Here is a 14,621-nt window from a genome sequence, read left to right on the forward strand (position 1 = left end):
CTGCAACCCCCACACCAACAGATACTAAAACTCACCAGAAACAGGAACATTTTTATCATAGGATGCATCAGGCCTACTGAACTATCCATTTGCACAATTACAGAATGGGAGCTGTGGGAACAGACCTCTGGACATCATCTAGTCCAACCCCATTTACATGTTAAAATATGAAGACTGGCTGGTCTCTTCACTCTCTGTAGAGATGCCTCGGATTTTTGGATGCCAGCATGATAGGGAATGAGAACCAGATCACCAAAGGTGAAACACAATGGCTGGTAGAAAGAGGATGAACAAATGTTTTATTGAATGCTGCACTGCAAAGCAAGCCAATCTCCCTATCAAACTTCAACAGAGCTGCCAAACTCTGCCCCACAAAGCTACCAAGTTTGTGAGCTACTTCTATGGTAAATGTCTGCAGTAATCATGAGTTCCAAAAATGAAACAAACACCAAGCTGGGGAAAAGAAAAAAAAAATAAAAAGGCAAAAACTATCTTCCTGTATTCACTGGAAAGGTCATGCCTATTTAAGGAAACCTTCCCAAGCAGCATGGACATGCTCCATCTACATCCATCAACTAACAGCGCAGTTAAATTCCTAGTCCTTAAAGGAGTCATGGTCCAAGCCACAGATCCAGCCCATGCTCCTCCTGGCATGCAGAGCGGTCACAAATACCCAATACCACTCAGGATAGAAACAGAACTCATTGACCAGCAGGGGAGGAATCCTCACTCGACCCTTTAAGCACTGAATAACAGGAGGAAAACACCCAAGTCTCACAGCACCTCCACCTATTCTAGTCAACACCTTCCTCATGGGAAACACCTATCCCCAGGAGAACTTTTACATTAGTCACAGTTTGGCTGAAAGAGATGTGCTCAGCTATGTTCTCAGCCTCATAGACAGAGAGGTTTCAGGACAGAACATGAAACATGAAGGATTCTAAGTGGTGCTAATTTGTGATTTATCAACAAAAGTGATTTTTCTGAATCAGCAGTATTTGGCACTGACTACAAGATGCTCCTGTTGGAAGATGACAGAAGAGACTGGGCAAGATGCTGAAATGCAGCAAGTCTTTTCTAGAAGGATGCAATCAGTGGACAGGGGCACACACAAAATCACAGATCTAATTACAAGCACCCTGTTCATTTTCTAGTAAAGCCACACACAGACATATATACAGACACACATCAGATAACTGGGCAGACAACACATACTCAAATGCTAGTCTCATTCTGTCTCACCACATCCAAGTCCATCACAGCAGTCCAGTTCTGGGACAAGACTAACTTACAGGTCAAAAATGAGAAGGAGTGGATAGATGGTGTGCTGGTTTTGGTTGGGATAGAGTTAATTTTCTTCACAGTAGCTGGTATGGGGCTATGTTTTGGATTTGTGCTGAAAATAGTGTTGATAACACAGGGATGTTTTAGTTACTGAGCAGTACTTACACAGCAGTAAGGCCTTCTCTGCCTCTCACACTCTCACACCACCCCACCAGCAAGTAGGCTGGGGGATACACAAGAAACTGGGCAGGGACACAGCTGGGACAGCTGACCACAACTGACCAAAGGGATATTGCATACCATATGACATCATGCTCAGCATATAAAGCTGGGGGGAGTTTTGGAGTGATGGTGTTTCTCATGCCAAGCAATTGTCACACATCGTGGATGCCTTTCCTGAAGATGGATGAACACTTGCCTCCCAATGGGAAGCGACAAATGATTCCCTGGTTTGCTTTGCCAGCATGCATGGCTCTTGCTTAACTCAGTAAATTGTCCTTATCTCAACCCACCAGTTTAGATTTTACTTTTACTCTCCTCCATCCCACCAGAGAGGAGTGAGCAAGTAGCGGAGTGTGGTGCTTATTTACCAGACGGGGTTAAATCACAACACATGGAAACACTGCAAAGGGGTTTTCCCACTCTCTGCCTCTATTTGAAAATCAAAATCCACAGTTGGACCATTTCCTTTTTTCTTCCTCTTCCCTGAAGCTTTCTCTGCCCCATGGTTGACATTTAACCACCATATAGAAAGCACTGTTCAAAAACTGTGTTATCACCTCCTGCTGAATCCATCCCACTCTGACAAATGATGGCCCTGCCTCTGCTGTTTGTGACTGTGACCTCTCAGCCTAATTCTCACAACTTGAAGCATTTGGCATGCAGACCACCACCTTCAGAGAAATCTAACTAGCCCAAGAAGTCAGAAATTTCCATGAAGTGCTTAGGTATAAAGGTCATATAGAGAAAAAGCTGTTAGATCCAGCTGGTGACATTAACAGGTGCCAGGTCTCCACTGGATTTGTGTGAGAACTGTAGAGCTCCAGTGTCATCTCCCCTCACTTCAAAGCAACAGGAGTTCATAGAAGACATGCAGAGGCACAAAAAAAGGCATTGCCAGGTTGGTCTTTATCTCCTCTGGGAGAAAAGCAGTGAGATGGAGTGTGTTTTCCCTCTCTACAGTTTTATACTACTTCCATCGTAGTCACCTGACAATCCTGGCAACAAGCAGAGCATCCAGTCCAAAATCACAGAATTGTTTGGCTTGGAAAGGACCTTAAGATCATGTAGTTCCAACTCCTCCTACCATGGGCAGGGACACCTTCCACTATACCAGGTTGCTAAAAACGACATCCAGTCTGGCACTGAACATTTACAGGAATGGGGCATGCACAGCCCCTCTGGGTAACCCGTTCTAGTGCTTCACCACCCTCACAGTGAAGAATTTCTTACTTATATCTAATATAAATCCAGCTTCTTTCAGTTTAAAGCCATTATACCTTGTCCTTTATGAAAGGCCCTTCTCCAATCCTGCCCTTGTTCTCCCAGGCTCCCTGGAGATGATGTAGGTGATCCCCTATATGGCCAGCACAGGGAGTGAGTTGAGAGCTGGTTCCCACCTCTCCTGTCCACACAGCAGCTTTCTGCTTGCTAACAGACCAAAACATGCTTTTAAGGCAAATGGCAAGATAGCTACATTCTCTCCTAAAATAGCACTTCAGCTGCAAAAGTCAAGGGCTGTGGATTAAAAAACACCAGTTACAGCTACTCATGCAACTTCTAATCCGTTTCCTCATGCTCGGGGATGTTACAACAAATTAGGCTTAGAAGCTCTTTTTTCCTGACTCCTGCTTCCTTCTAGCCTAGGCAGCACAACATGCTGAGCAGCAGAAACAGAAAGGTATGTGGGTTTGTAGTTAAAGACAAGTAACATCCCTTCTACTCAAAAAGTTAGATTTCAAACCTCATCTTCCAAGTAAAGTTCCTCTACAGTGATGATCAAGTTACTTAATGCACACTTCTCTGCTGTTTAAGATGAAGACAACATCACAGAATCACAAAATATATTTGGTTGGAAGAGACCTTCAAAATGCTCTAGTCCAACCTTTGACCCAGCACTGCAAGGTTAACACTAAACCATGTCCCTAAGCACTTGGTCCACATGCTGCTTAAACACCTCCAGGGATGGTGTCTTCAACACTGCCCTGGGCAGCCTGTTCCAGTGTTTGATAAGCCTTTCAGTGAAGACATATTTCCAGCCTAAACTGCCCCTAGTGCAGCTTGTATCCATTTCTTCCAGCACTGCCACTTGCCACCAGGGAGAAGAGGCTGGCCCCTTCCTTGCTTAAACCTTCTTTCAGGTAATTGTAGAGAGCAACGAGGTGTCCCCTCAGCCTCCTCTTCTCCAGACTGAACAACTCCAACTCCCTCAACCACTCCATGTGCCCTCCACAAGACCACTGCCCTCTGGACACACTCCAGCACCTCAATGTCCTTTTTACAGTGAGAGGCCCAGAACTGAACGCAACACTCCAAGGTGTGGCCTTAACAGTACTAAGTATGGGGAGACAATTACCTGCTGGCCACAGCATTTCTAACACAAGCCAGGATGCCACTGGCCCTCCTGGCCACCTGGGCATACTGCTGACTCCTCTTTAGCTGACTGTCAACCAGCATCACTTCACATTTGTCCAACATGACTCACCGAGGGAGGGATCAGCCCGTGTAAGCGGTAGGTATTGCTACACACAGTGGAAGTTGCAGAGAGCTGTACACCAAGGATTTAAGCACCATCAAGGCCTCATCAGCTACAATATTGGGTTTTAATATTTAAAAAAATAAAATAAATCAGTTTGCAAGTGTCAGTGGGATTTTTGCAAAACTGGCCTCATTACCAGTACCCCAATTCTCCACCTCATCAGTAAGAGGTGATAGATTTTTTCTTCCTATCAGGCTAACTGCAAAACCAAGATCATCAGTATCTGTGAAGCAGCCACACTATAGTGGTGAGTACCATAGGAAAGACCATTAAAAATGAATAGTTCTGTATTCAGTGCAAGGTTTACATGATCTACAGTTTGGGGCCACCCATGAGATGAAAAGGAAGAAATGAAATACTGGATTGCTCTCAGTCCTGACCTCACACCCATTTTAACTGATAACAAAACTCCCACTGGATTTTAATAGCATCTCTATGAGCTTTATCCATGTGATACATTTAAGAGATGAAGTAATTCCTAAAAACATAAAAGATACAACTGCATAATGAAGAGTTCACATTGTACCTTCTTGTCACATCCTCCTGCTGGGCACTTGCTGAGTATGAGCTCTAACATGCTGGAGGTGCCATGTATTATATCTCCCACTGGTTCTCACTCTGGTATACTCTTCATGCCCTCACCCCTTTGCATCAAGGGCACAGTGCCCAGCACCTTCAGACCACCCAGGACAAACACCAACTCCCACAGCAACACCACAGCCTAACACACCTCTTCCTACAGCTGGAGCATTGAGGGCATCCTTCATTTTCACACACTTCAACTTCCACTCCTGGACAAAACAAGTAACTGGATGGGAAGGAGCTTCAGAAGTCAACTGATTTCTCCTGACATCCAGACCTCAGGAAACCAGCAGAAGTGATGCATACATTGTACTGCCTCAGTGCCCTACACAATTCAGATCATTCTGGAGACCACCATCACACAAGTTCATGATTCCTGCTCCTGTACATCCCCCACCAGTCCTGTACCACATTGTCAGCTTCAGTATACCACATGGTTCAATCTGCTGCAGCAACACCAAAGTTGGTTTCCTTCCCTGAAAGAACCGCTTCAATCTCTTTGGGTTGTGTGGCTGGTCCCACTCTTGAGAGTAGAAAGAGTGGTCTTTAATCCCAGGAATCATGCCAGGTCACTCTAAAGATGATCTTTGAGAGAAGGCACGAAGAAACACCTACAAAACATGGTCCAGCTTTGCTCTACGGCTTTTAACATGAAACAAGGATGGGCAAGAGGCCTCTGATAGACCATCTCTCCAGCACAGGAGAGTACAAAGGGTAATGGAGAAGCTCTTTAATGCACACACTTCCCCTCATTTCTTCTTTCCACAAAAAGGCAGCAAAGCCACAGAACAGAATAAAAATAAAATGCCAGGCTGAGCTGGCTCAGAAACACCACCTCTCAGCAGCTGCTCAGAGCCTCACGCCTGGCTACACTGCCTGCAGGACCAAGGCCCCAGGGAGAAGGCATCCAGCCCTGCCGCAGGGCAGAGCCCAGCCTTCCTCCTGCCTCGCCTGCCCAAGGGGGAAGGCAGGCTGGAAAGAAGGTGACCTTCCCGTCCCTCTCCGGGTAAGGGAACAGCAACCACAAGCAACAAATTATAGGCCTTGGATCCCAGCTACAGCCTCTCTTCAGCCCACACAGCACTAAATCAAGGCTTTTAAGCGATGGCTTGGTGGGATTTTTCTTCCCAGGCATCGCCCCCAGTGGTGACAACCACCCCAAGTGTCTGCAAGAATCTCCTACAGAAATAGCAGGGGGAAATTTTGTGCAGAAAGCCTCAGCTGAAAGAGCACAGCCTGGTCCCCTGAAGAAAGCTGAGCTGGATCCAGATCCCAGAGCCTCAAAGGCCTCTGGGGAGAATATCTTGATATTTGCACAACACAAAAATCCCACATAAGGTTGCTTCTTTAGCCTCCCTATGAAAGGAAATTTAGCTACATACAGCCAGAGGGTAAAAAGTGCTGACATGTTGGTGGTGGGTTTTTTCCCCCCCTTTAAATAGTGCAGGTTCTTCCCATCTCTATGTTAACACTTGCATTATTGCTGAGGCAGTTATGAGCAGATAAAACCCAAGATAGTTGCACAGAAAAAGCAACAATTGGATGCTGGCTTCAAAGACTGTGGGCTAGAAGCAATCTTCCTGCACAAACTCTCCAAGTCAAAGGCAAACACGGGCAACAGCCCAAGGAACACCCAGACACTTCAAAAACATACCAGATCAAATCCCACTGTCCTACCCAAGAGATGCAAGTAAAAGATCTCATGACCTCTTTTCTAATCAGTAGCACACTCTGCTCACACTCCAAAGGTTAGGAGGTGGCAATGGTACAGCTGGTTGAACACCAATATTGCACCAACTGAGCCGGCAGAAACTGCCAAAGTTTCCTGCTCTGTCCAAACTGATGCTGGATCCAGCCCAGGTTCAGCTGTTGCCCCTCATTAAACAAGAGGGGACTGGACACAACCTTTCCTACTCTGTGGGTACTTAAATGCATCCCATGATTGCTAAGGTGTGCATGCCTCATTTCCTTCAGGCCAGCAAGAGAGCTGCTAGGGGTGGTACTGATAGATGCCATGTGTATGCTTGAGAAGCCAAACAGGGGACTGTAACAGTACACAGGTCTCTTCCCTAACACTCTAGAAATCCTCCAGAACCAAGAACGCAGGTTAGAAACTTCAGCATACGACAACAGACAGCAAAGCTTTCCTGCAGGAGAGGTGCCCTGACACAGCTCAGTGGGACAGCTCAGCCAAGCCCTGACACTGCAGGGTCAGGAGGGTGGCACAGCCCAAGCCTGGTGAAGTCTGTTTCATACTGCCTCTGCCATCGCTGCTACAAACATCTCAAGTTCAACCTGGAGGAAAGGAGATGCACTCAGAAAAGTGAAGCAAAGGGAAGGAGATTCATGCTAGGGAATATACATACATGTCTTTCAAGTTAGCATTTTCCTGAATTTAGAAAAAGCTTGCTGGCAAAATTAAATTTACTGGAGAGCAAAGGGAGTTAAGGCCCAAAATCCAGTCAAGCAGCTCTAATCCCTAAGCATCAGGATTATCTCATGACAGCTACACTCCAGTGTCCACTCAATACCACTGTAAAATGTAGATCAGCAGAATGCTTCAATGAACTGGAACTCGTTACCTCTAATTGCTTCTCTCACTTTGCTCCTGGATGTTCCTCTGATGCCTCAGCCACCACATTTCAAAAGCACACATGCATGCAAGGTCAAGCAATAGCTAAGATGGGCAAGCTAAGTAAGAGGTTTCCAGTCAGCTGAAACACCTGCCCTCCTCTTGGGCTTTGTATGAAAGCTCTGTCCCACACCATGAGACAAGTCAGCAGCATAGAGGGGCTGGTTTTAAAACACTTTCCACCAATGCAACTCCTAACATTGTTCAAAGGGGCAGAGGTTCCTATGCAGCAAGCCACAGGCTGCTGGTGACAGGCTTTATTTTTCCAAGCTAACAGGGGTATGTCCTTCAGCAGCAGCAGTCTGCAGGGGATCACAGACCACACACAGAATCCACTTCAGGTCTGTCCCTACTACAGTTTGGCTTCCCTACCACTACTGCCAACAAAGCAGTTGGCTTTTTTATTCTATTTTTCTGCTACCTCCTTTGCACCTTCTCCTTCTGGTATTTCTGCTGCCATCAGCCTCACCACAGCAGAGCTGAGGGCTGAAAGCCCTCAGAATAACAACATGAAGCTAGCACAGTAACAGAGCAGCTAAACTTTCAGTGACCAGCACTTCTTTCACTGAGGCAGTCATGAAAACACACGCATGAATCCCAGGTGAAAAAGAGCATGGTGGGAGCCCTGTTTGCTAGGTAATTGGGAGGGAAAGCTGACAGTATCTCACAGGACATGCCTGGGAGAGGGACACACTGCTCTGAACTCAGCTAGGTGGGTAACCTTCTCAAGATGCAAGGGAGAGGCCAGGCTTTCTGCAAAACGCCAGCATGCTCGTGTTTCCAAAGGTGAAACCTGAAAAGTCAAAATAAAAAGCATATGTCTCTGGCTGGTACACACACACAGAAGGAAACCATCTCCAGTCAAGCCAGACCTCTGTTCAGCTTCCAACCTCACAACTAGGGCCATCACCTTAAGACACAAACCTCTGAAATCCACAGAGAACTTCCAACAGACCCTGGAACGGTACTACAAGCATCCAGAGTACTTCACTTGGGCTTTCCATTTTCCTCAATATGGCAAGAAAAGAGCCAAAATTAAAGCACTGAAACATCTCCAAAACCTTTCAGACTTTCAGTCTGTTTGCCAAACATTTTCTTTGAACTGGAGATTTCCTAAGTCTTCCCAGACTGTGTCAGGTCTAACTCATAACACTCAAATGTTTTTTTAAAAACCAAAGGACAAAAGCAAACAGAGAAGAACCAACAAACTTAAAAGGTGATTCATGATGTCTCATCACATCAGGAACAGTCTATCCAAACAGCATCCCAGGAAACCCCATCCTGGATGCAAAGTCAGCTCCGAAAAACTGGAACTTCCTTTATTTTCTAGAATACCTTGTACCCCCTGTACTGCTCTGCATCTCTTTGCAAAGGTGGCTGTGCCATGAAAAATAAGAGGGAGGAAAATGCTAAACTGATTACACACATTTTCCACAATTTTGGAACTACATGTTCTCTCCTGTGGGATTTAAAAATACAAATTTCCATAAGTGCCCTGCAACATAAACAACTTACTCACTGGTCCCTTCTCGATTACAGTGCCAGTCAGCTCTCTTACATGTAAAACCCAAGTCTGCCTTTGGAAATTATCAGAAGATTGGTTTCTTGTCTTCCTCTGGAGCACCACAAACAGGCTATAGTGTAAATGAGGACACATTGCCATGAAGCACCGCTGACATCCCTCTGCTCTCCCTCTTCTGTGGCACAGTGCTGTTCAAGGTTTCCAGTCTTCCAGGCAGTAAGGACTTGAGCTGGCAGACCACCTTCTGGCTCGCCATAGGAAAAGAAACCACAGACTTCCTTGCAGAGCAAAGCCTTATCGTCTGTTACACCGTGATTTAGTCACAGAGGACTGCTCTCAACACCACTAGTCATCTTTGTGAACCCTATGCAGACAGGCCTGAATGACAGCACAAAGTCACCGCTCAGCACTACCACTAAGAGTTTACATGGACCAGATGAGGCATCGACCACAGCTGCATTAACTGTCTTCCCTGACCAGTCAGCCATGCTCATGGTTGTAGAAGAGTAAGACCCCCAAACACTTGGAGATACTGAGCCCAAGTCATACATGAAAGAACAACAAGGATCAGCTCTGTTCATACCTTGCATCTAATTCCAATTACATAATACCTCTAGGTACAATTTTAATTCACTAAGCAGCCTAGACCCCATAAAAAGTTACATTAAAATTCAGCTTGGGGATCAAATGATTAATTGATTAATTCAACCCCATGCAAAGCAACTGAAGGATATTTTAATAGCTTTCCTCAGCAATGTACACTGGCTGGTACACTTCTAGCACATCAGCTGGGAAGACAAAACACAACATCCTTGTCTGCAGATTTCAAGAGAAAGAAAGCACACTTCCCAGCTAGACACAATACATCTTATCTTCCATCATGCAAGGAACAGAGGAGAGATTACTGCAAAGAGCACTTTCTCTTCTATCTGTGCAGCAGTCGACTTCTTCTGATGAGCAACAAATACAGCTTCATCAACAACTTCACTTCAGTTTTGCAAGTGCTTTAAGCCAGTATAACTTACTTTTAGGGCTTTTTTTTACTCCACTCTGTTAGGGCCTGTATTTACCCAGATCAGCAAGCTGATCCAAATGATTCGACTCATCCAAGCCAAGCAAGCTAGCTCCTATTTAGTCTTTATATAGTGAAAAAGCAGCAGCACCTTTGAGGCCCTTTACTTTCAAAGCTTACAAACATAACCAAATACTTCCAGGAGATGTTCCTGGGTAGTGGTATTTGTTTTTTGCCACTAATGGACCACAGGGAGCTAAAAAGCAATGGTCTCTGCTGGACCTTTTCCTCCCACGCTACGATTAACTGAAATATGCCCCAGATGCAGATAGCAGCCATGATCCGATTTGTCCCAATCCCAACTCAAGCAGCTTTACACCACCCTCCTAACGAGATCAGCACTGACCAAACACCATTTATCCAGCCTGATCAAAGATGGATTAGATAATGAAACCCTAACTGCATAAGCTGTCTGAGCATGCTGGCCTGAGACATCAAAAAACAAGCAGCCCAGTAAACTGAAGGGCTACTTTAAGGCACACTTTGGCCCAAGTTCTTCCTAGCTAGCTACAACTTTACCTTCTTATAAGGCAATTTTTAATACTTCATGTTAAGAGAATCCCCAAAAGGCTATTACTTATGCAACTGGATTAGTAATTTCTATGGCTAAATGCTTTATTTCAACATTACAAGCCATGTTCATACCCTGAACCATCAGTAGGTAAGGGTTTTGCAAAGAATAAAGTGTGGCACTCCAGGAGTCCTCACTATCAGCCTAGAGACAGGAGGTCACCAAGTTTACACAGCAACAGCCTGTGACTCTGGAACAGGAAGTAGAAAATTGACAGGATCTGCAGGAAAAACAAGGTACAAGACTTGCTGGTGTTACTTCCAGCTTCCAGAAGACCTCTAGCACATGGTGGGGGGAACGGGGTGGGGAAGAAAAGAAAAATCAAAGAACAGGCTCTTTATTCCTCTTGTAAGCATTATGTACAGTTAAACACAGAGAATAAACCAAAAAGAACCTGTTATTCTAAAACAAGGTACTTCAAAAGAATACATTATCTGAACAGAAGTTCTCCTGAAAAACAGTCTTCTGTTTTGACTTTTAGGGAAAAAGATATCGAATTCCCCAAGCATTAAAGAACACATTTTTCCAAGCTCTGACATAATTTTCAAGTTGGCCTTCAAATTCATGGGTTTTTTTTCTTGCTTAAAACCATGAGAAGTACTTCCAAATAAATAAACCAAACTCTTTAATGGTAAAAAAAAAAATAGCCAAGGGAAACTTCTGGACATAATGTTAGGAGTGCCGAGATAGATAGATAGACAGGTAGATAGATAGACAGACAGACACAGATAGATATAATGTGTGTATGTGTGTATTGATGAGACACTGGAACAGATTGCCCAGAGAAGTGGTGGAAGCCCCATCCCTGGAGGTTTTTAAAGCCAGGCTGGAAGTGGCTCTGGGCACCCAGATCCAGTGAAGGGTGTCCCTGCCCATGGCAGTGGGGGTTGGAACTAGATGATCCTTGGGGTCCCTTCCAACCCTAACAATTCTGTGATTTATATATATATATGTTTATTTTCATCTCTTGTATTGATTGTAAAAGCTTTTCCATGTATATGAAATTATGCCAAGAATACCAAAAGAGTAACTCCAATATGAAGGTCCCAGTCTGAAGAACAGTTATACTGCCTAAAAACACACTCAACTTTAAAACTGAACTCTGATAGTTTCACTTTTCCACCTGATTTCTCCCCCGTTTGCCAGCTTTTGATACAGAAACCAAACCCAACTTTCCACTAAGATTCACAATTAATCCCTACTATCATTACCACCAAGTATTTTATGTTACTGTGCACCATCATAACCCCTTGGTTAAATGCTGCTACCTTGTACTGTTCACTGAAAAGAAAAGAAAATGCATCCCTCAATACAAATATTGAGGAGAGCTTTCTTTTTATGTATACAGAAATTGTACTTATTTGGAATTTAGAACAAATTAAAATGTGAAGGCTGTTTCATTAAATCTGTTCAAATCCCTTCCTAGGCAATTTTCAGTTGATTTGTATCAACACCAACCAGTTTAACCATTAACTGCTGGTAAAGCGGTGCATCTCCTCCAGCTCCACAGGATCTGTGCCTCAGCTCAACACTGAAGAGCTGGAAGAGTTTCATGTCACCATGTTCACACATTCATTCATAATTCCTAGCAAGACACAACATATAAGCACTCCTTCAGCGCTGAACATCTTTCTCTTTGCAATTATACACATTGTCTGAGTCATGTTTGACACCTACGTGTGGGAGAAGATACTACTTCAAGGAATAAAAGAGCACAGCACGGTTGTTGCCGGCCCTTGCAGGAGCACAAAAGGCAGCACTCGTGTGAAGCTCCAGCCTAGGTACAGCCCACACCAATACAACAGGGGGAAAAAGTGATGTTGTGAGGTGGAGAGACCACCATGGAAGGCTCCACATCAAACAGAACCATAAACAAAACTCTCCTGCTGCCAGCTGTTTAAAAAAACCCACCACCACTCGAGCATGCAAACTGGAGAGAGCCAAGGAAATAAAAATGGAAGATCGTTGGCCAGCATTTGGCATCTACATCAGAAGCACGTTGGCAGGGGCAGGATGCTCCCCTTGACAACTATCAGCAGCACTTCCCAGCCCCAGAGAAGGTGAGAGGAGAAACAAGTTCAGATTAATAAACCACACTGCTTCCCAAGAGCTCCAATACACTCGTCACAAGGAGCAGAAGTTTAAAAAAACAGCCCGTGGACTTGCCATAATAAAACAACCCTGTGCAACACCCAGACAAAGGAAAGCAGAAATACCTTGGCAGCATCACCCCGCAAACACAAAAGCAAATGCACCTGGAAAGAGCAATGTTATGGGGGCCATCAAAACGTACTGGCAGAAGACGACAGGAACCTAAGATCCCGCTGGCAGTCCCTGTGCCAGGCTGGAACCCGCCTGCCCCACCGCCCCCTGACCTCTTCTCCCCCTTCCCAGGCATCACCTGGGATTTCTCCCCGTGGTTTACGAGAGCCAAGGCAGCGCGGGCAACTCCGAAAGCCTCGCCAGCGCCCCGTACCCATCCGCGGCCTCCCAGGCGTCCCCGGCGGGCCGAGAACGGCGGTGCCGGGAGCGCCGGACCCAGCGGCAGCTCCCTGAGGGCCACGGCCCCGCGCCGCCGCCGCCCCACGTGCTGGGCTGTGCCCGGGAGCCGGCCGCCTCGGGCCGGGAGCCCCGGGCAAGAGACCCGCTCCCCCTCGCTGCTGCCGGCGAGGGAACGGGCCGCACGCCCACCAGCAGCGCGCCGAGTCCCGCAATCCGAAATCAAACGCGGCCCGGACTGGCCACCCCCCTCCCACGGAGCTCCGGTGCGGGAGAGACGGTGAGGGCCCGCCCGGTTCGGCCCTGCCCGCTACCTGCATGCCGCCGCCGTCGGCCTCCGCCTCCGTCCGCAGCCGCTTGCTGTGGCCACCCTCGGCGCTGTCCCCACCGGGCATGGGCTGCTCCAGCTCCGGCTCCCGCTTCACGCCGCGGGCGGCCCCCGCCGCCACCGGCGGCCAGGAGCTGCGGCTGTGGTTGCTGCTGCTGCTGCGGGGGCTGGCCGCCCTCCGCCATCCGCGCCGCCGGAGCCCCGGCCGCCCTCCGCCGCGATCACCCCGCTCTGTCACCACGACGCCCGGCGCAGCCGGAGGAGAAGGAGGAGGACGAGCCCTGCGCTGCGACCAGAACAGCGGGCGCGGTAGGCTCCGACCCACCGGAGCGCCTCGGTCACAGGCTCGGCGGCGACTGGGGACGGGCCGAAGCCCCTCGGCAATCTCCGGAAACGCCGGCCGGGCCGCCGGAGCCGCGCGACCCCCGCTCGGCAACCTTCGGCGGCGGCGGGCGGGACGAAGGGCGGGGCGCAGGCGGGGCTCGGGGCGGGGCTGGGCCGGCGCGGGGCACTGGCCGCCCGCCGCCGCAGAGGAGCCGCGCGGGGCGGCTGCAAATGGCTGCCTGCCCGGCCGGACAGCCACGGCGCTCCTCAGGCGCCGTCCGCTCAGCCCCGCAGCTGCGCTGCCTCGTCCTCCCTGGCTTGGGCTGAGACGAGCGCGCAGCTCTGCCGGCGGGTGGTGGCCGCAGCGTTAAGGCACGAAGGCGGCCTAGTCTCTGCCTGCGTCTTGTTGCAACGGGGCTGGGCCGGAGGCTTTGGGGTTCGGGCCGGCGCTGCTTTATAATGGAGCGCGGTGGGTGCAGGACCCCCGGCACGGATGGGGCGGTCGCGCTGGCTGAAGGGGTACAGAGCGTTCACGCCTCGGGCAGAACCGTGTGCCCTAATCCCCGCCCCAGGCTCATCCACGTTCCTATGCCCGTTTGTGTGGGGACTGCCTTTCGAGCCGGAGTTTCTGTGGTTCTCCCTGTAAAGAGCGATTCTGAGCTGAGGTGAAGCTGGGGTGAGGGTTACTGACTTCACCCCCTGCTTCAGAAGCATCCAGCTAATGCCCGAGGTGGTACCTAGTGCTGCTCCCGCTCAGCACAACCTCCCAGCACTTGTGGCACATGCCTGTTCTGGCCTTTTCCAGGCTCGCTCCCTGCTGTTCTGGGCAGTTCGTCCCAGAGCTCATCTCAGCCCCAGTCTGCACCTGATTCTTGAGAGGGGCTGATCTGCTTTCCCCTTCCTAACAGCCTCCGTGAGTTTCTCCTATGTTCTTCTACATAACTCCTCATTCCTCCTACTGCACGTGCCTTCGAACGAGTCTTCAGAGAAATGAAGCCTCTTCATCAGCCCTTGTGTATGTCTCCCCATTGCTGCCTGGTAGCACCGAG

At 48.1% G+C, this 14,621-nt stretch overlaps 1 protein-coding gene across 1 annotated transcript in view; it reads right to left on the reverse strand.

The window, feature by feature from the left end:
- The window catches only part of RBFOX2 (RNA binding fox-1 homolog 2), a 178,909-nt gene extending 165,224 nt beyond the window's left edge, over positions 1–13,685 (reverse strand). The window contains 2 exon segments of the mRNA XM_068142353.1: positions 13,235–13,360; positions 13,362–13,685. Coding sequence (XP_067998454.1) covers positions 13,235–13,360; positions 13,362–13,433 — 198 coding nt within the window. The 5' untranslated portion in view covers positions 13,434–13,685.
- Positions 13,686–14,621: the final 936 nt, after the last annotated feature.

The sequence above is a fragment of the Melanerpes formicivorus genome, unplaced genomic scaffold (assembly GCF_026170545.1).
Source record: "Melanerpes formicivorus ecotype bairdi unplaced genomic scaffold, bMelFor1.0.p_v2 SCAF_8, whole genome shotgun sequence".
Classification (NCBI taxonomy): Eukaryota; Metazoa; Chordata; class Aves; order Piciformes; family Picidae; genus Melanerpes; species Melanerpes formicivorus.